The 19,676-nt window shown below is 56.3% G+C and overlaps 1 protein-coding gene across 5 annotated transcripts in view; it reads left to right on the forward strand.

Moving 5' to 3' along the window:
* Positions 1-7,903: 7,903 nt before the first annotated feature.
* LOC129018030 (ubiquitin carboxyl-terminal hydrolase 6) overlaps positions 7,904-19,676 on the forward strand; it is a 59,186-nt gene continuing 47,413 nt past the window's right edge. For 4 of the 5 annotated variants that reach the window (XR_008495187.1, XM_054459153.2, XM_054459155.1 and 1 more), the window contains exons 1-15: positions 7,904-8,148; positions 9,163-9,316; positions 9,594-9,666; positions 9,829-9,911; positions 11,630-11,669; positions 12,143-12,223; positions 12,676-12,783; positions 13,113-13,222; positions 14,469-14,517; positions 15,043-15,163; positions 15,854-15,948; positions 16,335-16,400; positions 16,864-16,963; positions 17,334-17,486; positions 18,465-18,886. Coding sequence is in view for 4 of the 5 variants with exons in the window: in XM_054459153.2 (XP_054315128.1) it covers positions 9,595-9,666; positions 9,829-9,911; positions 11,630-11,669; positions 12,143-12,223; positions 12,676-12,783; positions 13,113-13,222; positions 14,469-14,517; positions 15,043-15,163; positions 15,854-15,948; positions 16,335-16,400; positions 16,864-16,963; positions 17,334-17,486; positions 18,465-18,886 (1,500 nt within the window). In the remaining variant the exon portion in view is untranslated. The remainder of the gene's footprint in view (positions 8,149-9,162; positions 9,317-9,593; positions 9,667-9,828; positions 9,912-11,629; positions 11,670-12,142; positions 12,224-12,675; positions 12,784-13,112; positions 13,223-14,468; positions 14,518-15,042; positions 15,164-15,853; positions 15,949-16,334; positions 16,401-16,863; positions 16,964-17,333; positions 17,487-18,464; positions 18,887-19,676) is intronic. The other variant, XM_054459156.1, reaches the window with a different exon arrangement.

Here is a 19,676-nt window from a genome sequence, read left to right on the forward strand (position 1 = left end):
ATTCTCGAGTATCATTCAGCCTGAAAAAGGAAGTTTTGACACGGGCTGCAATATGGATGAAGCCTGAAGACATTCTGCTGAGTGAAAGAAGGTAGACACAAAAGGACAGATACCAGGTGACTGCACTTACATGAGGTTCCTAGAATAGTCACATCCCTAGAGAAGAATGGCGGTTGCCAGGGGCCGGGGGAGGAGGAATGGGGAGCGGTTGTTTAATGGGTCCAGTCTCAATTCTGCAGGATGAAGAGGCTTCTGGAGATGGCTTGCACACAGTGTGAAGGTAGAAGGGACTGCGCACGACTGACTGTACACTAAAAATGGGTGGGTGGGTGGGTGGGGAGTGAAAGAGTAAAAAGCAATGGTTGAAATGGGAAATTTATATTTGTGTATTTAGCACAATAAAAAAAAACAAGAGTCCCCCAGGACTGGCAGTGCTCATTGAATGCTCACAACAGCCACGTAGGCAGGGACAATCAACCCTATTTACAGATGGGCAAGTTGAGACTGACCCTTAGAAGAGCGGACAAGGAAGGTTGCATCCCAGGGCGTCCAGCCTCCCTCAGGCCCTCCAGAGGCCTGTGCCAGTCCTGCTTCAGCTTGCCCACCCTGGGCCCCTCCCCACACCCCAGCCCCAGCTCCCCACACCCCAGGACCCCAGCTCTTCCAGGAAATGCACCACATCCCCTTCCCTGCAAAGCTGGATTTACACAGAGAAAGAACTGGGGACTAGGGGAGCCACCATGGCTCAGGGCCTCCCATCCCCACTTCCAATGCCTGAGGGATACACCCCTAAGTGGACCCCCAAGCAGACCCCCATCCTGGAGAGATGTGGGGGTCTTCGCTCCGGGGGGGCACTGGTCATCTCCACCTTCAGCTTGGGAGGGACCGAGGGCACCCCGAAGCCGGGGACCGCCAAGCCGGAGCCAGTGGAGGGGCGCGAAGTCAGCGAGTTGGAAACTTACTGCAATCGTCCACTGGTAGCCTTCGGCGTCCGGCTCGTCCTCTGGCGACTTGGCGGGGGGCTGCGCAGGGCTGGGACCTCGGCGGGATCCTTAGGCTCCGAAGAGATGGTCCCCATCCTTGTCGTCGTCGCGGGCGCCATCAGAGGGGCGGCGGCGGCCGGTGCTGGCGGTGGCTGGGCGCGCCGGGGCGTCATGGGGCAGGTCCGGCGGGAAGTCGGGGAAGTAGCCAGAGATCTGCCGGATGGGGCGGATGGGGCCGGGGCACAAGTCGACGGCCACATGCTCCTGGATGCAAATCTTCGCCTTTTCCCCGCACCGCCGGGGGGTGGTACAGGCAGCGCCTCCCCGCCAGGCCACGGCCTGGCCCGGAGCGACCCCGGCCGGGGGCGGCTCAGCAGGCCCGGCGTGGCGCGGCGAGGCCTCCGCGAAGGCCAGCGCGAGTGAGTGCCAGGGGCGGGCAGTCAGGGGGCCGGCCCAGCCCACGTCACTCAGCAGCAACCAGGCAGGGTGAATGTGCGGGCTGCCCAGGCAGTGCAGAGCGGAGAGAGCTGCGTGGGGCCACACTCACTCGCACTCACACCGGCGGGCACTCCGGCTTGGGACCCCGTGCGCGCACTGCCTGGGGACAAGTGGGCAGCCAGCAGGACAGGGACCCGCAGAACGCACACTCACACGTTCCTGCAGGTGCCAGCACATGCTGGGCTCCGTTCGCTCTCACGGGACACACGCAGGTGTGCAAGGACAACGCAAGTGCACGCACACGTGTGCAGACACGTAGTGGAAACACCCACTCGCTCACACCTGTAGGACACACACACACACAAACATATGCACACATACAGAGTTGGTTGAGGTTGCTGTAACACAGTACACCCCCTAATGCGCGCGCGCACACACACACACACACACACACACACACACACACACACACAGTTGATCAAGGGCACCCAGGGCAGAATCTTCCATATCCCCAAGGACCCCTAATAAGATGCACAAACATGCACCCATAGAAGTAATCAGGGGACCTTGGGCACAACTCCCTCTCTCCTTCCCCATCTACCAGGACGCGGAGTCACACTCCTAGGCATGTGGGGACAGGCTGCCTACACACAGGAAGGACATGGACATGCTCAATTGTACGAGGACACTGCAGGCACAGTCTGTGCACACATATTCTCAGGTCACATAAACACAGCACTCTGTAACCTCGAGTCAGTCCCTCACTGAAGCACCCACTGGGACAGGGTGACTGAGAACCAGGACAGGGCCTGGTCAGGAGGGGTTGAGGGCAGGGCCTGGGAAGTGAGTGATGCAATGAGGTTGGGCAGTACCACCCGCCACCCAACCACCCACTCCAGGCCTCCCACATAATCCGGTCACTAAACAAATCCCAGCGGGCCCAGCCCCAGCTGTTACCTGGCTTTTCAGAAACAGAATTCGGTTGGGAATGGCAGCTGCTTAGACAGGTCTGTCCCCAGAAAGCCCCGGGTATGGATGGAGTCCCGTCTACCCTCTGGTTTCCACTGGCACATTTATCTACCAACATTCTGTCCAAGTCTCCTCTTCTGAGCCCTCACCAGAATCACCCTTAATGAAGAGTCACAGGGAGAAGACGTCCACCCACGCATCAGGAGACAGGCCTGGAACAGAGCCTTCCTGCACAGCCTCAGAAGGGACCCACCCTGCTGACACCTTGATCTTGGACTCATGGCCTCCAGTACTGTGAGACAGTAACATTCTGTTGTTGAAGGTGCGCAGTCTGTGGTACTGTAAAACAGCCCTAGGAAACGAACGCAGCCTGTTAGCCCACAGATGGTGAAGGGATGGAATGCTCCATGGAGCTCCAGGCTCACTGTCTGCAGCTCCTAAAGTGTGCTACGGGACCCTTGGGTGGGTGTAGGTACGCAGGGTAATTTTGGATGGTTCAAGGTGAATAATTTCAATTGACATAACAATGTATTTATCTTGCTGGGTAAATGAGGGATCCCCAACTGTTAGGAACCAGGCTACACAGCAGGAGGTGAGCAGCCAGCCAGTGAGCAAAGCTTCATCTGTAGAAACAGCCACTTCCCATCCCTCGCATTACCGCATGAGCTCTGCCTCCTGTGAGATGAGCGGTGCCATTAGATTCTCATAGAAGCACGAACCCTACTGTGAACTACGCATGCCAGGGATCTGGATTGCGTGCTCCTTATGAGAACCTAATGCCTGATGATCTGTGACTGTCTCCCATCACCCCCGGATGGAACCATGTAGTTGCAGGAAAACAAGTTCAGGGCTCCCACTGATTCAATTGATTCTACATTATGGTGAGTTGTGTAATTATTTCATTATATATTACAGTTAAATAATAATAGAAATAAAGCACACAATAAATGTAATGGGCTTGAATCATCTCCGCATCATCCCTTCCCCTTCTCCTGGGTCCATGGAAGAGTTGTCTTCAAGAAAACTGGTCTCAGGTAGCAAAAAGGTTGGGAACCACTGGTGTAAATGCTTCAAGGAATAGTTAAGCAGCTTAAGGTTTACATGCTACAAAAAATACAGGTTTAAATGCTAATAAAAATGGGTGCAAATGAAAACACTCTTGCTGTGGTCCAAGGAATCTTAAGCATTCTATCAGAAAGACTTGCAGCTTGGAGCTGCAGCTGCCCTCCCACATCCTGTCCACTGTAACCCCTGCAACACACAAACACGCACACACACACACACACACATGCTGTGCTTCATGCCCTCACTAGAGTGGCCTGGGAGGGAATGCATGTGGTTTTTTTTTTTTTTTTTTTTTTTTTTTTGAGTTGGAGTTTCACTCTTGTTGCCCAGGCTGGAGTGCAATGGTGCAATCTCGGCTCTCTGCAACTTCTGCCTCCTGGATTCAAGCAATTCTCCTGCCTCAGCCTCCCGAGTAGCTGGGATTACAGCCATGTGCCACCATGCCTGGGTAATTTTGTATTTTTAGTAGAGATGGGGTTTCTCCATGTTGGTCAGGCTGGTCTCGAACTCCTGATCTCAGGTGATCCGCCCACCTCAGCCTTCTAAAGTGCCAGGATTACAGGCGTGAGTCACCGCGCCCAGCCGGGAATGCATGCTTTTAGGAGAAATGAAGACGACTCAGGCCCCTCATTCTCCTGGTGTTTGCACAAGTGCCTTCTCCGCAGACCATGCTTCAGTCTCTTTCTTAGTTCTCCTTCTTACTGAAAGAGAGAAGCAGAGCCCCAGCATGTACCCAGTTGCTTAGGGCCCAAGCCAAGTACACAAGTTTCCTGGGGAGCCTAGTGAGTGGAAGGCACTGCAGATCCTCCCCAAAAGCGGCGTCAGTTTTTGATGGATCCTTGAGCCCAGGAAGGCAATAGACAAGACATCACGGTTCACCAGAAGAGAAAACAAAAATGCAGTGAGGAAGGGCAGTAGTCAAAGGTTTTCTGCTCCACGAGAAGGGGTTCTCAGGGCTCTGAGCAGCAGGCAGAAGACTTTATTGCACGTGTGGTTAGGTGATGGTGACCTACAGTTTTCACTGGGAACTGGGATCCAGAGTAACTCAACCTCCTACTCATGCACGTCTCTCTCTGTCTCTTTGCGTTTTGTGTCTCTCTCTCCATCTCTCGCCCTCCTTATCCTCTCAGTCTCCTCTGTCTCTCTCCCAGTCTCTCGTCCTCTCTCTCATTCCCTTCTCCTCATCTCTCTTTCTCCTTTTCCAGTTCTCTCTCCCTCCTCATCTCGCTGCATGCTACTATTCAGGCTCCCGGGGCTCCACGTGGATGGGCGGACACGGGACTCCTAGGCTAATTTTCACGGGACAAGCACAGGGCTGCAGGACCTAGGTCCCCCACCTCCCAGCACCCTCAAAATGAGAGGTGTGGGGTGTGCCCGTGCTCTCCTGGGTGGGCGCCCCACGCTCCAGGAAGCAGAAACTGCAGGACAAAGCTGGCGCAAGTGACATGCCCACATGGCTGCCAGCTTCCATCTTGGGATCTGCTGAGGCCAAAGCAGAGGACACCTGCCCACGACCGACCCCGCACCAGGGTGGGGGGAGGGGTGGGTTTGGGGGTGGGAATGGGGATGGGAGCAGCCACTCCAAAGCAGTCCCTGGCTGGCTTCCTGCCCTGCACCCTGTCATGCAAGGCCTCTCCTCCCGCCCCACCCCTGCCCCTCACCACCTCCACCCCTAGGCTGTCCAGATCCAGGCTCCAGAAGTATCCCAGGATCCAAGAACTAAGGGCAACCACTGGGCTCTGCAGCCCCTAGTCCATGAGTCAGCCACCCCTCTGCATGCTGACAAACCTTGGCTGTCACTTATCCTCCACCCCAAACCAGCCTCAGCCCCATCCTACTGCAGGCCTGTGTGGCTGCTGGAGAAGCTGGGCTCCTTTCCTCACCCCGAGGCTGCCTGATATGCTTTCTGGATCCTGAAGAAAACTGACCCACTATTCACATACTGGTGCAGCTTCTTCCAAGACCTCAAAACTGGACAACGTGAACTTGTCTTGTTTCTTGTCTCTTCTTGGTAGGTCTGTCATTGGGACAGTACGAGATTGGGGGGTGGGGGGAGACAATGGATGAATGGATGGATGAATGGACATCCCCCCACCAGCATTACCACCTCCTCCTAAACATAGTCCTGAGAGCTCTATTTCCTGGTAAACTTCCCCCTTCCCACCCTGGTCCAGGGAAGCCCAAAGACCATCACCCTCCACCCACCCTTCCTGGGGTCCACTCTACTGTCTGCTTGCCCAGATGTCTTAACCCGGCTTTATCAAGCTAGAACAGATAGCAGAGATGAGTCCCCAGCCTCTGCCAGGAAGATTTGCCAAAATGTTCTCAGTTTAGAAGCAGGGTCAGTGACGGGGCCTAGGGATGACCCCAGGGTTGTCACTCAAGTAGCAAGAAGGGCAAGGAGCCCTGTTTCCTGCCCTTACCCTGGGAGAACTTGGCCGGGGCTCCACAAGGCCCTGCAGGGGCAGCAGGAGAGCAAATCCACCCTCCTCTTGAGGAAGTCACCACCATCCCTAGGAAGCAGCAGATGGGGGCACACTGGCAGAGACCTCGTGTGCTATAGGGCAAGGCCAGCAGATCTGTACTCAGCTTCAGCCCCAGGGGAGCTGCAAGATAGACTGATATGCTCACAGGTTTGGCTCTGTGTCCCCACCCAAATCTCATCTGGAATTGTAATTCTCCTGTGTCAAGGGAGGAACCTGGTGGGAGGGGATTGGATTTGGGGACAGTTTCCCCCGTGCTGCTCCCCGGATAGTGAGGTAGTTCTCAGGAGAGCTGATGGTTTCAAAGTGTGGCACTTACTGGTTCTCCACTCACTCCCTCCTGCCATCTTGTGAAGAAGGTGCCTGCTTCCCCTTCACCTTCTGCCATGATTGCAAGTTTCCTGAACTGCAAGTCAGTTAAGCCTGTTTCCTTTATAAATTACCCAGTCTCACGTATTTCTTTATAGCAGTGTGAAAACAAACGAATATAGTCTCCTTCCCTGAGGTGCCTTCTCCTTAGGCAACCAGCTGCCCCCATGCTCCTCCTCTGCCCCCTGGTATTTCCTTTCACCTCATGAGGCCCAAGTGATCCACATGGCCAGCCCCAGCCCCATCCTACTGCTGGCCCATGTGGCTGCTGGAGAGGCTGGGCTCCTTTCCTTACCCCAAGGCTGCCTGATATGCTTTCTGGATCCTGGAGAAAACTGATCCACTCTTCTCATACTGGTGCAACTTCTTTCAAGACCTCAAAACTGGACAGCGTGAACTTGTCTTGTTTCTTGTCTCTTCTTGCTAGGGCTGTCATTGGGACAGTCCAAGATGTGGAGTCGGGGGAGACAATGGATGAATGGACAGTAGTCCAGGGAGATGTACCTGTGAGTCCTGAACTGGGCCCTTCCTCCAGTGAGAAGCCTTCCTGAGTGAGTTTATACAGTCATCCCTTGGTATCCATGGAGGATTAGTTCTAGGGTCCCCAGGGATGCCAAAATCCATGGATACTCAAGTCTCTGACATAACATGGCCTAGTATTTACATATAAGCTATGCACATCCTCCCATATACATTAGACCATCTCTAGATTATTCATGATGTGTAATACAATGCAGATGCTATATAAATGGTTGTGATACTGTATTGTTTAGGGAATGATGACAAGAACAAAGTCTGCACATGTTCAGTAGAGACACAACCATCCAATTTATTTTCTGAATATTTTCCATCTGCTGTTGGCTGAATCCACAGATACAGAGCTCCTAGATATGAGGGCCAAGTATGCTTTGAGAGTAGGGTGGGTGAGGTTGCTAATGAGTACAGGGGAGCAGGTGTTGATCAGGAGGGCCCTGCACTGGGGCATCTGGACGCCCTGTCTCAGGACTTGAGACTCCATTTGGATGGCACAGGCAGACTAAGCCCAAGTCAAAGCCCTCCCCTTGGATGTTCATTTTATCCCAAGCTCTTTCTGGACCCGGGAATTTGGCATCCCTTAGGCCGTGGGTGGAAGGACAGCTGAGCCACGTGTTAGATAACATGACTAGAGGAGTGAGCCCCTACTGTGTGCCCGGCACTTTCCCCACAGGATCCTCTAGCTAAAATATCCAAGGGTCATGGAGAGAAATACCCAGTTAAAATACCAGAAATGAAGAAGTGATACCATTAGAGACACTAAAAAAGACCATTAGAGATACTAAATCACCATTAGTTAATAGTATTAGCTTTTGTATTCTGAGATTCAACAGAAACAGTCACTTCCCTCCACCCCTATGTGTATCCCAGGACCACCCTGGCTAGGGAGGGCTGAGTTCAGGGAGGTCTGATGCTGGTCCTGGGCTCCGGGGATGACAGTGATGAGGAACTGGGTGCACACGAGTGGGGGAGCCAGGCCTGGCCAGAGAAGTAACACACATGTGCACAGACATGTTTACCCACATACACGTGTACACGCATGTGCACAAACACAATGCAGGCAGGCATGTTGATGCCTCAGGCGGCGGAGGACCTGACTCTGGGCCCTGCTGACCCGGGCAAGGCCCCATTGTGATGCGTGCCATGACATCAGAATGTCACTGGTGCTTAGCACCTATCCGCTCTCCAGCCTGTGTCTGTGTTCTACAGCAGTTACTCACACACAGTGGTGTTGGTGAGCAGCTTGTGGACTCAAAGGTTTTCTCCCTGAGAGGCATAACCCAGGCCAACTGATTCATCAGAATCAGGTGAGTGTCACCTGCTCTCTTCCCTCCAGGCTGACTTGGGGACAGTGGCTATGGTATGGGCAGTGTTGGCCTCTGGGCAGCTACAGAGGAGGGTCATCCCTGAGCAGTCACCGGGCGCCCGTTCTACACTGCCTGTGTAGACGATTTTCTCTTTTGTCCTCATGGTGGCTTCGTAGAGTGGGTGCTGTTCCCGAATGTACCCATTCGACAGGTGAGACATCTGGGGTCAGAGAGGCGGTAACCGGCCCGAGAATCCAGACACGACCCTGAGTTTTGCTCTCAGCCCTGCTGTGTGCCGTGCTAGACTTCAGGCCTCAACCCTGAGACCTCCCTGCTCTAGATCCCAAATCTGCCCAGATTTCCGATCCCGATGGGGCAGAGCCTGGCCGTGGAAGAGACACTGGGATGGATCCACTGTGGGTGGGGAGGAGGGAAGGGTCCTCAGAACACAGCTGGGGCCTAAGCTGGGTCCTGATGGTCACTGTGGGACCCACTGGACACACACAGTCCCTTGTCTGGGAGTGGCATGGGGAGCCTTCTGCCCTTGGGGAGTTGTGGAAAGTGAAGGAGCCCTGGAGGGCTGGCTGAGGGGAGACTATCTTCTCTTGTGTTCAAAGGGGTCCAGGCACTGGGGTTCTCCCCAAGTATTTCTTATTCTGTCTGGCCTCGCTTTCCTTTTGCCCCGAGTATTCTCAGGAAGGATGGTCCATCTAGATGTTCTCCAGGAGCGAGGACCCACTGTTCTTCATCAGTGACCCAGGAAAATGAAGCCCCCTCCTGTAGGGACAGCTCAGAATGGTGGAGTCCACAGTCCCTCCCTGAGAGACGTGGTTTCCATGAGCACAGTGGCTGCTTTGGAGACAGTAGATCATTTTCATCCCCAAAACCAAACACACTCCTGCTCAAATGGCGTTATTCCTAAAGCAGCTTCACTGGTTAGACTGAAGGGCCATGGTAGCCCAAGTGATGAGCATGGTAGAACGGAGCAGTCAGGAGAGATCTTGTTCCCCATAGGAAACTGGGCATCTCTGTGGCCCTGAGCATCCAAGGAGGCTGATCGTACAGAGACCTCTGGTGCCTGACCGCAGTTTGCATCCACATCCCTGGAATAGCCCATCACAGGCTTTTCACCCTTGGCAAGTGGACACCATTCACCCTGCCGGGGCAGGTGTGTGTGCATTTCCTGGCATAAGGGGACAATGGGATTCTCTGTCCAGGTCCCACTCTTCTTGAGTCCTTGGGAAGATGCCCACCCCTGCTTGGGGCTTCAGACTGCAGAGACCCATGGAGGTGTGGGCCATGGGGTTTGGCCCCTTTTTACCGGAGTGCAGTGGTGGAATGAAGGTTATACAACCAGCCGGCATCTGGGAGCCCGACGGGAGCGGTTCAGGGGTTCTCTGAAGCTGTCGGGTACAATGTAACCTTTAGACAATTTTGTCTCACAGGATGGACATGATAGAGGACGCAGATAGTTTGCAGGCACAGGAGCGGGAGGACATAATTATGAAGTATCAGAAGGTACAGTTGGGTCTGCTCCTTGGAGGGAGGTCTTTTCCAGTGCACCCTAGTCAAAGGGTCCTGGGTTCCCTAGGAGCACAGGGCAGGGACAGGTGGCCAATACCCCCAGGCCCTTGCACCGTTTACCTTGGACCCCTCACTAAGGCTCCCTCTGGGTTACAGGGACACCAAGCTGGGCTGCCAGAGGACAAGGGGCCTGAGCCTGTTGAAATCTACAGCAGCATTGATCGCTTTGGGATTCTGCAGTGAGTCCTCTGTGCTCCCCTCACCCCTAAAGCAGCTGTCTCAGCTCAGGGATGGGTTTGCTTTTAGAAAAGCCTTTCTGACACAGGACATGTCTCGCCAGGTCTGGCCAACCTCTTTTCCAGGGTCAGAACTCCTCCCTGGCTCCCCTGGAGGTCCAGCCTGAGGTTGTGGTTGGGCCAGAGGTGCAAGGCCCATGTAGGGAGCAGGTGGGAATGGAGACTGGGCTAGGCCAGGCCCCTGGGCTCTCAGCAGTTCTGTCGGCAAGTTAGCACAAGAGGAGCGGGGCAGCCTGAGGTTCTGGCCCTGTGTACCAGGAGACAACCCCGGTGAGATCCAAGGGTTGTGGCCACAGGGTGAGGAGACACCTGGCCCAGCCTCAGGGCTGTTGTCCGGCAGGTCTCTCAGAGCCCACCTGCCCCTGTCCTCCCCCATTTCCCTAGAACTACAGCCCTCTCTGTCCCCATGGGGAAGGGGGAAAGGTGTGGGGACAGTGGGGGCTTTGGCCCGAAGAGAATGGGGGAGAAGACGGGAAGGGCCCCGCTCTGGGCATCTCACGGTGAGACTAGGGAGGCAGCAGGGCTTGTGGTTAAGGACCCTGGGTCTGGTGCTGGGAAGGGATCTGGGGCCAGGTAAGAGGAGCCCAGCCTGGAGCCCATCCCTCAGGGATCATAGGATGGAGAGAGAGCGGATGCCGGGCAAGATAAGGTGGGAGGGAGCTTATGAGGCGTGCCACTTCTGAAACGCAGGGTGTGTGGCTCAGGTATAGGGAGAGGCAGGTGGATGCTTGGCCAGCCTTGGGGCTGTTGTCCAGCAGGTCTCTGAGGGCCCACCTGCCCCTGTTCTCCCCCATGTCCTTAGGTCTACTGCCCTCACTGTCCCCATGGGGAAGGGGGAAAGGCATGGGGACAGTGGGGGTTGTGGCCCTAGGGGAATGGGGGAGAAGATGGGCAGGGCCCCATTCTGGGCATGTCACGGGGAGGCCAGGGAGGCAGCAGGGCTTGTGACTAAAGACCCTGGGTCTGGTGCCGGGAAGGGATCTGGGGCCAGGTAAGAGGAGCCCAGCCAGGAGCCCATCCTTTGGGCATCATAGGATGGAGAGAGAGAGCATCCCGGGGGAGGTAGGGTGGGAGGGAGCTGATGAGCCGTGCCACTTCTGAAATGCAGGGTGTGTGGCTCAGATGCAGGGAGAGGCAGGTGGATGCTGGGGGGTCAGAACCTGCAAGAGCCTTGGGGCTGTCAAGTGGGATGGGTCCCTGGTGCACCCAGAGTACACCGGGCAGGTCTCAGGGCAGGCTCCCTTGACCCAGGTGGAGTGATGTGGTCACTCCCTGAGGGACTCCTGTCAGGGCCCGGTCGCCCACCCTAGGTGGCCCCCATCCCATCTCAGGGCTAACCTTTCTCAGCTCCAGCAGAAAGCACCACCTCGAGTCCAGGACGGGCAGCCCCATTGTGCAGCCTGACCACCCCCCATGCCAGGGTCCCAGTAACCCCAGCCAGGCTGTACTGGGAGTCCCTGTACTCCTTCTTCTCCCAGGTCCTGCCCCTCCTGGGAGTCAGCCCCACAGGAAGGCCCTTGTCCTCCCTTCCCTGTGCCTTCTCCCGGGCTGAGTCCTGAGCTGGATAGGGACAGAGCCAGTCCTTTCTGGGGGTCGGCTCCCAGGCTTGGGCGGCTCCAGGCCTTGTGCAGGTCCTCAGCTCTGCCTGGGTTGCCTTACAGTGAGACGGAGCTCCCTCCTGTGACTGCCCGGGAGGTGAAGGTAAGAGCCTGATGCATGGAGGGGCTGGTCCAGGGACGTACGGACTAGGCGGGTTGTCAGTGAGGCAGAGGAAGCAGCTGGCCTGGGTGGTGGCGGGTGAGGGCAACACGCTGTCATTGGGAGGGGCAGCAGAGACCTGACCCCAAGTTGCCGTAACTTTGGCAGTTTGTTAAAATTCCAAAGTGAGAACCACAGTCCTGGCTTGGAGGTGGCTGCCTGCTTGTATCAGGAACCCACCTAGAAGCTGGGACCTAAGACTGGTGTATCTGTGGCCTGAGGATGGCACATCCTGGGGTCCCAAAGCCAGCCCACTGGTGCTCATTTGCTCAAAGGCTCTCAGCCCTTAGGGTCTGCCCTTCCCTGGCTCCTTCCAGCTGGGTCCCACCAGGGATCCAGAGCCCAAGACCCAGCATCCACGGGTGGCTCTGGGAAGCCTGGCAGCTCTGCTAACTCCAACATGTCTCATTTGGCAGCAAATTCGGCAGGAGAGAAAAAGAAAGAACAAGTGGCTGGAGATGCTGGGTGAATGGGAGACATATAAAAACAGCAAAAAGGTAATGTGTGGAGGGAGAGGCCCCTGGAAGTACTCTCTGCAGAGACAGGGGTCAGGCACCCATGGCTTTGGCCTGGCACCGTCAGCCTCTCAGAGCGGGGGTGGCACACTGTCCTCGCCCAGAGGACTGCAGGCCTGGTCACCAGATTGCCTGCCTATTCGTGCAAGCGTCACCTTGCTGGGAGGGAATCTGAATCTAGGGCTGGGACCACCTGGAGTTCAAGGCTAGGGATGCCCTAGTGACCTGAAGGAAGAAAAAGGTGCAGATCAGAGTTTCGACTCTGAGTGTCCATCCACTCTTTCAGTCCTGGGAAGGCAGACCCTGCCCCAGCTTGATCTCACCTCTACTGAGGAATCATGGGGCCAAAACTGACAATTTCCAGAATCCCCAGGCTCTGGTCCTTGCTGGGGTCACCCCGTGGCCTGTGACACCAGATTGTTTTCTGCCCACAGCTCATAGATCACATCTATAAGGGCGTTCCCATGAACATCAGGGGCCCAGTGTGGTCAGTCCTCCTGAACATTCAGGAAATCAAGTCGAAAAACCCCAGAAAATATAAGGTACTGTCAGCCAGAGCACAACAAACAGGACAGGCCGTGTCAGGGGCCCAGGTCTCCAGCTGGAGGGAACGTCAAGCCCACCCTGTTGGGGGTGGGGGGGGGGATGGTCAGATACACATCCTGGGCATGGACAGTGGCATAGTCACCAGAGACAAACTCAGCTCTGGTGACCCTCCCTGGCTTCAGTAACAAGCCAAAAAGCAGCTTTCTGCAGAAGGAAAGCTTCCTTCTTTCCTTCCTTCCCGAAGTGCTGACTGTGGGCTGACTGCCATTTGGGGCAGGGAGGCTTCCATCTGTTCTGAGGCTGCTTCCTCCTCTTGGCCCTGCAGATCATGAAGGAGAAGGGCAAGAGGTCATCTGAACACATCCACCAGATCAACCTGGACGTGAGCAGGACTCTCCGGAACCATGTCTTCTTCAAGGATCGATATGGAGCCAAGTAAGCCTACGGGAGCTGCAGGGTCCCAGTGGAGATGGGGTGAACAAGAGGGATGGAGACTTCCCCGCAGCAGAAGCCAGGGTCACCCAGCAGGGATGACAGAGCTGCCAAGAGCTCTCCTGGCCCAGGGAGCAGCTGGCACCATGAACCCAGCACCTCCCTGGTTCCAAGCCCTGGGCCAGGCTGGAACATGTGGGGCCAGAACCCAGGAGGATCCTGAGGAGACAGAAAACAGCAAAGAAAATCACGCACAATGGTGAAAGGTGCTCTCCCTGACCCATGGGGACGCATGGTAGGACCCAGGGGAGGGTGGCAGGATGGAGGGCCCATGAGCCTCCCCAGGCAACACTGACAGCACCAAATGCTGGGAGAATTAGGGGTCCTGGAAACTCTCATCCAGGTCTGCTGGGAACATGACATGGCACAGCCATGTTGGCAGCCAGTTGGGCAGTGGCTCACAAAGCTCAATGGACTTGAACCACGCATCCCCAAGGTGTCACAGATATTGAACCCACTGATTTGAAAACTGACATCCACATGAAACCTGCATGCCACGTTCACTGCTTGATTCATTGTCACTCACACACGGAGCCTTCGGGGATGGCCTTCAACACGGGAATGGGGAGAGACAGGCTGTTCCTCCGTTCAAACGGGAAGACCTGGTGAGAAAAGGGAACAAACCAGTGATGGCTGCACGAACGTGGGTGGATCCTAGATGCATTTTGCTAAGGGAAAGAAGCCAGACCCAATAAGCTACCACAGTAGGATTCCCATTCCTAGGCCATTCTTGAAAAGGCCAAACCATAGGGACTGAGAAGCAGTCTGGGTGGCCAGGGGCTAACGGATCGGGGAGAGGCTGGGTGCATAGGGGAAACCCTGGAGATTTGGAAGATGAAGGAGTCTCTCCAGGAGGGGCTGGAGCAGTGGCCAGGAGACTGCACATTGGTTTGGAACCATGGAGGAACTGTACACCCAAAGACTGAACTGGTGTGTGTGCAAACTGGAAAAAAAAATCATTCAGCGTGAAAAGGATCGGTCAACTCACTGTAGAACTGGGCTATTTGCATGTCACAGATGTGGATTTTACTGAAACATTTCTTCAACAGTCTCAGGCCCTGAAGAGCTCACTGCTTATCTTGTGAATCATCTGAACCTGAAATGGGATTTGTTGTTAGGATTTGTAGACAAAGTGAAACTAACAGCATCTGCACAAACCAAACCGTAGCCCCCTTTCTCTGTTTCCTAGGCAGCGGGAACTATTCTACATCCTCCTGGCATATTCGGAGTATAACCTGGTGAGTATTCCTGGCAGTGAGGTTCCCGGGCCATATTTCCATCTTCACAGGAGTGGGTGTCTGGTGGGGGTGTCGTTGCTTCTTTTAAAGTTAGTATTTGTGACCCACCAGGATATAGGAGGTAGGAGTCCAGCTCACTGCTGGCATAAACCTCCAAGCAAGGCAGTGGTCTCAAGGGGTCAAGCTGAGACACAAAGGAGTTGGGGCCTGGACTCCTGGTGTCACCTGGGCCTGACCACCACTTCTCAGAACAAGAAATGACACCTTCCTCCTGGGGCTGCCCCAAAGCCCGGGAGTTTGGCAGTGTCACACGCAGGACAGTGCTCTCAGGAGACATTTTGGACAAGGTGCTGAAGTGCCTGAAGGACTTGGCTCTTGTCATGAAATGAATTTGCATCCTGAGGAAGCCTCTTCTTCATAGGAAGCCTCCCCAGTCACCTCTGCCCTCTCCAATGACATGAGTCCTCCCAGGTGACCTCAGCCCTCCCAGGTGATGTCCTTCCATGGTGACTCTGGCTCTTGCAGGAAGTGGGCTACTGCAGGGACCTGAGCCACATCGCCGCCTTGTTCCTCCTTTACCTGCCTGAGGAGGATGCATTCTGGGCACTGGTGCAGCTGCTGGCCAGTGAGAGGCACTCCCTGCCAGGTAGGTGAACAGCTGCCCCTGGGGCCTCATGCAGCCAGACCCGGGGACGGCCACCGTGGCCAGATGATCTCGGCTTTCAGCCAAGGCACCATCCTTGTGTCGCCAGCTTGTTGGGAGCCTTTAGGACATCTCTGCTGAGGGTCCCACAGGAGTCCACAGATGCCTTTCATCCCCATCAGCAGAGGGCATCTCATCCTCCCCGTGGCCACCCTCTGTGTCCTGGAGCCACGCCCTCCGGCTCTGATTCTGTGCAGCTGACTCTCCCCTCCCTGAGAGTCCTCCTGCCCTCCAGCTGCCTGGGCTCCTGCTGCCCTTGGTGCCCACGAATGGGCTGACCAAGCCCAGGTGGCAGCATCTCCCCATCCCGTGTCCCCTGGCACGACCCCACTTCCAGGAGATGACCAGGAAGCCCAGCCCCCACCCTATTCTGGCCGCTCTGTTGTGGCCTCAAAGTCAGGCTTGCCCTTTTTGCGCCCTAGCCCGGGAGGCCTCCAGGGGAACCTCCAGCCAGGCTCCAGGGGATGTTCCTGTCCCACCTCCCCAGGGCAAAGGCCACATGGTGGGGTCACCAGATGGGAGGGTGGGAGGCCTTCGGGTTTGGGGGCCTCTGCAGCTGCCCAGCTCTTGCAGCTGATGGCTCCACATCTTGGGGGAAGGCTCTGATTTCATGATGGGCTGGGGGCTTCTCAGGATTCCACAGCCCAAATGGTGGGACAGTCCAGGGGCTCCAAGACCAACAGGAGCATGTGGTACCCAAGTCACAACCCAAGACCATGTGGCATCAGGTGAGTTTGTGGTCCCCTCGGCTCTTCTCAGAGGCCCTGCCTCCCGTGGGGCTGTAGGAGCAGGGGGACTGGAGCCCCTCGTGGGACTGGTGACTGGCGGAGTCTCAGCCAGGGCCTGACCTGGGACGTTGGGTTCTCCATGGGCTGGGAGTTGGTTTCCTTTCCTGCCCTGGAGGAGACAGAGACACAGGGATGGGGACCCAGCTCCTGCAGAGCAGGGCAAAGGGCAGTGTGTCCACTGGGAGTGTGGGAAGGGGACAGTGTTGTGGGGAGCTCTGGACACCGCCCAGTGTTCTGCACTAGGGGAAGGGTCTTCAGAGGCCCTGGAAGATGGAGGTTTTTAGGGCAGCCCAGGGGGCCCTGAGCACCTCTGTTCCTCCCATCAGGACAAGGAAGGTCTATGCGGGCAGTGTTCCTCGTTAGGCTGCCTTCTCCGGATGTTGATTCAAGGGGTAAGGAGGCATAGGGAGATCCTGGCTCAGGGACCCTCCTTGCCCTGCAGCGCCCTGCTTCCCCATCCCGGGGGTCTGGCTCACTCCCAGCCCACAGGAGGTTCAGGCGGGTCCCTGAAAGTCACACAAGCAAAACCCTCTGCCCAAGAGGGGTCATCCCAGGGCAATGGCTGGGGCTCAGGCCCAGCTTCATGGGCTGACTGGGCCAGGACCCAACTTGAGAGGGCTCAGGGAAGCCTCAAGCCCTGGGCAAGCCCCTCTCTCCAGGAGCCACATCCCCACTCAAATGAGTGCCCCCTATGAGGAGCTGCAAGACCTTGTCTGACCCAGCATTCTGGATGGCTCAGGCAGCCCTCATGGGGAAGGTCACTGACTCTGGAGACTGAAGCCCCAATGTGCGCAGCTCGAGCCACCAGCCCCAGCCTGGAAGGGCCAGGTTCTCTCACACCTGCTGTCCCCACAGATCTCTCTCGGGCTCACCCTGCGCCTGTGGGACGTGTATTTGCTGGAAGGAGGACAGGTGTTGATGCCGATAACAAGCATTGCCTTTAAGGTTCAGAAGAGTAAGTCTACGTGTGCCCAGTGGGGCCTGGGGAGCCCTGCGGTCAGACCCCGACTGGCCCGAGGGCAGCTTCCTCACACTGTCCTCATGATCCTCTGTTCTGGCCCAGAGGGAGGTCTGGCCAGGTGGGCTGGGCAGGGCACTGTGACGCCGAGCCCATCCCCCACATGACCCAGATGAAAGTCGGAAGTGTGGTGAACACTTCCCTGCCCAGATCACCCCCCAGCCACAGTCTCCTGTGTACATGTGGACGCCTGGGGTGGCCACAAAAGGATCTGGCACCGCCCAGTGGGAGACTGAAGTGGCCACAGGGTATGAGCTGTGACCATTCCCAGGTAACTCTCTTGGCCTGATATCCACCCTGTCCCTAGAGCGCCTCATGAAGACATCCAGGTCTGGCCGGTGGGCACGTTTTCGGAACCAGTTCTTTGATACGTGGGCCATGGACGATGACACTGTGCTCAAGCGTCTTAGGGCCTCTACAAAGAAACTAACAAGGATGCAAGGGGACCTGCCACCCCCAGGTGGGCTCCAGTGCCAGGTCCCCTCCCATGTCACCCTCTTGGGCAGTCAGTAGTGGGCGAGTGCCCCGGACCAGCAACACTACTACCTGGGCCTTCCTCTTCACCTTTTCTTCCTCCTCTTCCTCCTGGACTCTAAGAAAGTACAAGAGGCCCACCGGCCCTCAGGGCAGGCGCTCAGTGCGTGTGTACTGGACGTGTTGTGCATGCAGGAGGGGGATGTGGGCAAGACCCTCCAACAAGCCCCCTCCCACTTTCCATGGTGTCTTGCTCTCCCCCTCACAGGGCCCTCAAAGTTACTAGAGGAGCCAGACCCATTTGTGGGAGACCCTGCCCCTCCCTGCAATCACCCACAGCCTCAGAGAGCAGCAGAGGCCCCTCACTCCTGCACGCTCCTCCAGGGTTGCCAGGACAACAAGACTTGAGCAAGGGAGACAAGGGAATTGGGTGTCCCTGACCCACAGCGCATTCAGGGAGAGGGCACAGGTGGGACCCCGGGCCCAGAGCCAGAGCCAGAGCCAAGAGTTCAGCCAGATGTGGGAAGGGTCAGTCCTGGCATGGACTGGGCAGCCCAGGGAGGCAGAGGGTGACCCACGTCCGGGCCCAATCACCCACTGCGGAGACAGGTCCCCATGTGAGGTGGTAAAGGGCTGGGTGACATCCAAGGCCCCTCCCACCTGAGTTCTGACTGGGGGCCATATCCCAAGCCCAACAGCCGTGGGACGAAGGTGTGTGGCAGGACGCCCCCAGCCAGTCTGAACGCTGGGGGCAGTCCCAGGAGCCACCCGCCATGCCCCAACGGCTTCCCCATGCCAGGCAGCACACACCCCTCCCTCTGGGATCAGCAGACTACAGGCGTGTCCTCAGTGTCAGACCACGGGGGCCACACAGAGACCCCAAAGACTCCAGAGACGCAGGCAGGTGGGGCCCAGCCCGGAAAGGGCTCACTGGAGACACTGACCACGTCTGTTTTCCTTTCAGCCAAGCCCGAGCAAGGGTCCTCAGCACCCAGTCCTGTGCCAGCTTCACGTGGCAGGAAGACCATCTGCAAGGGGAACAGGCAGGCCCCTCCAGGCCCACCAGCCCGGTTCCAGCGGCCCATTTGGCCAGCTTCTCCGCCATGGGCACCTCGTTCTTCCACAGCCTGTCCTGGTGATGCTGTCTGGGAAGACACCTACCCTGTGGGCACTCAGGGTGTGCCCAGCCTGGCCCTGGCTCAGGGAGGACCTCAGGGTTCCTGGAGATTCCTGGAGTGGAACTCGATGCCCCGCCTCCCGACAGACCTGGATGTAGGGGGCCCTTGGTTCCCTCATTATGATTTCGAACAGAGCTGCTGGGTCCCTGCCATATCCCAGGAGGACCAGCTGGCCACCTGCTGGCAGGCTGAGCACTCTGCGGAGGGGGTGAGATTGGCTTTCACTGCGCTGAGCCCCAATGTGGACATGGACTTCCGGGCCCTGCAGTGCACCCAGCACTGATTCCAACCAGGACACCCCCTTCAGAGCTAGGGACAAACAGCCATGCGCTCCCACCTCAGGGCCTTGCCTCTGCCACCTCTACTTGGAAAGTGTTCAGTTCCCTCTAGGCTTCTAGAAGCATCTGGGCCAGGGCTCATGGCAGAGGTAATTTCCCGAGGCTTAACAACCCAAGCAGGTTTTGCATCCTCATTTTATTTTTTGTTAAACTTATGAAAATGTATTAAGAAAGTGGGCAGCTCGAAACTCATGCACAGATGGAACACACCAGCACCCAGATCACAAAGCCAACCATGCCCAGCCCCTCCCAGCACCCCCAGCCCTGCGACCAGCATTCTGAATTCTAATGACACCATGAGCCTGCCTTTGTACTTGAAACTCATGGAAGGGTAACCACCTTCATGTTTTAAAATAAATGTTTCTTCCTGTTGAAATGATTTTAGATATACAGAAATATTGAAAAGGCACTATAGTGTCCTCTTACACCTTCCATCTAGCTGCCCCTAATAATGATGTTTTGTAGTAGCATGGCACATAAGAAATTTAGGCCAGGTGTGGTGGCTCACAACTGTAATCCCAGCAATTTGAGAGGTCGAGGTGGGAGGTTCAGGTTCACTTGAGTCTAGAAGTCTGAGACCAGCCTGGGAAACATAGGTGGACCCTGTCTCTAGAGAAAAGTCAAAGAAATTAGCCAGGCATGGTGGCATGTGCCACCTAG

Source organism: Pongo pygmaeus, chromosome 19 (assembly GCF_028885625.2).
Source record: "Pongo pygmaeus isolate AG05252 chromosome 19, NHGRI_mPonPyg2-v2.0_pri, whole genome shotgun sequence".
In the NCBI taxonomy this organism is placed as follows: domain Eukaryota; kingdom Metazoa; phylum Chordata; class Mammalia; order Primates; family Hominidae; genus Pongo; species Pongo pygmaeus.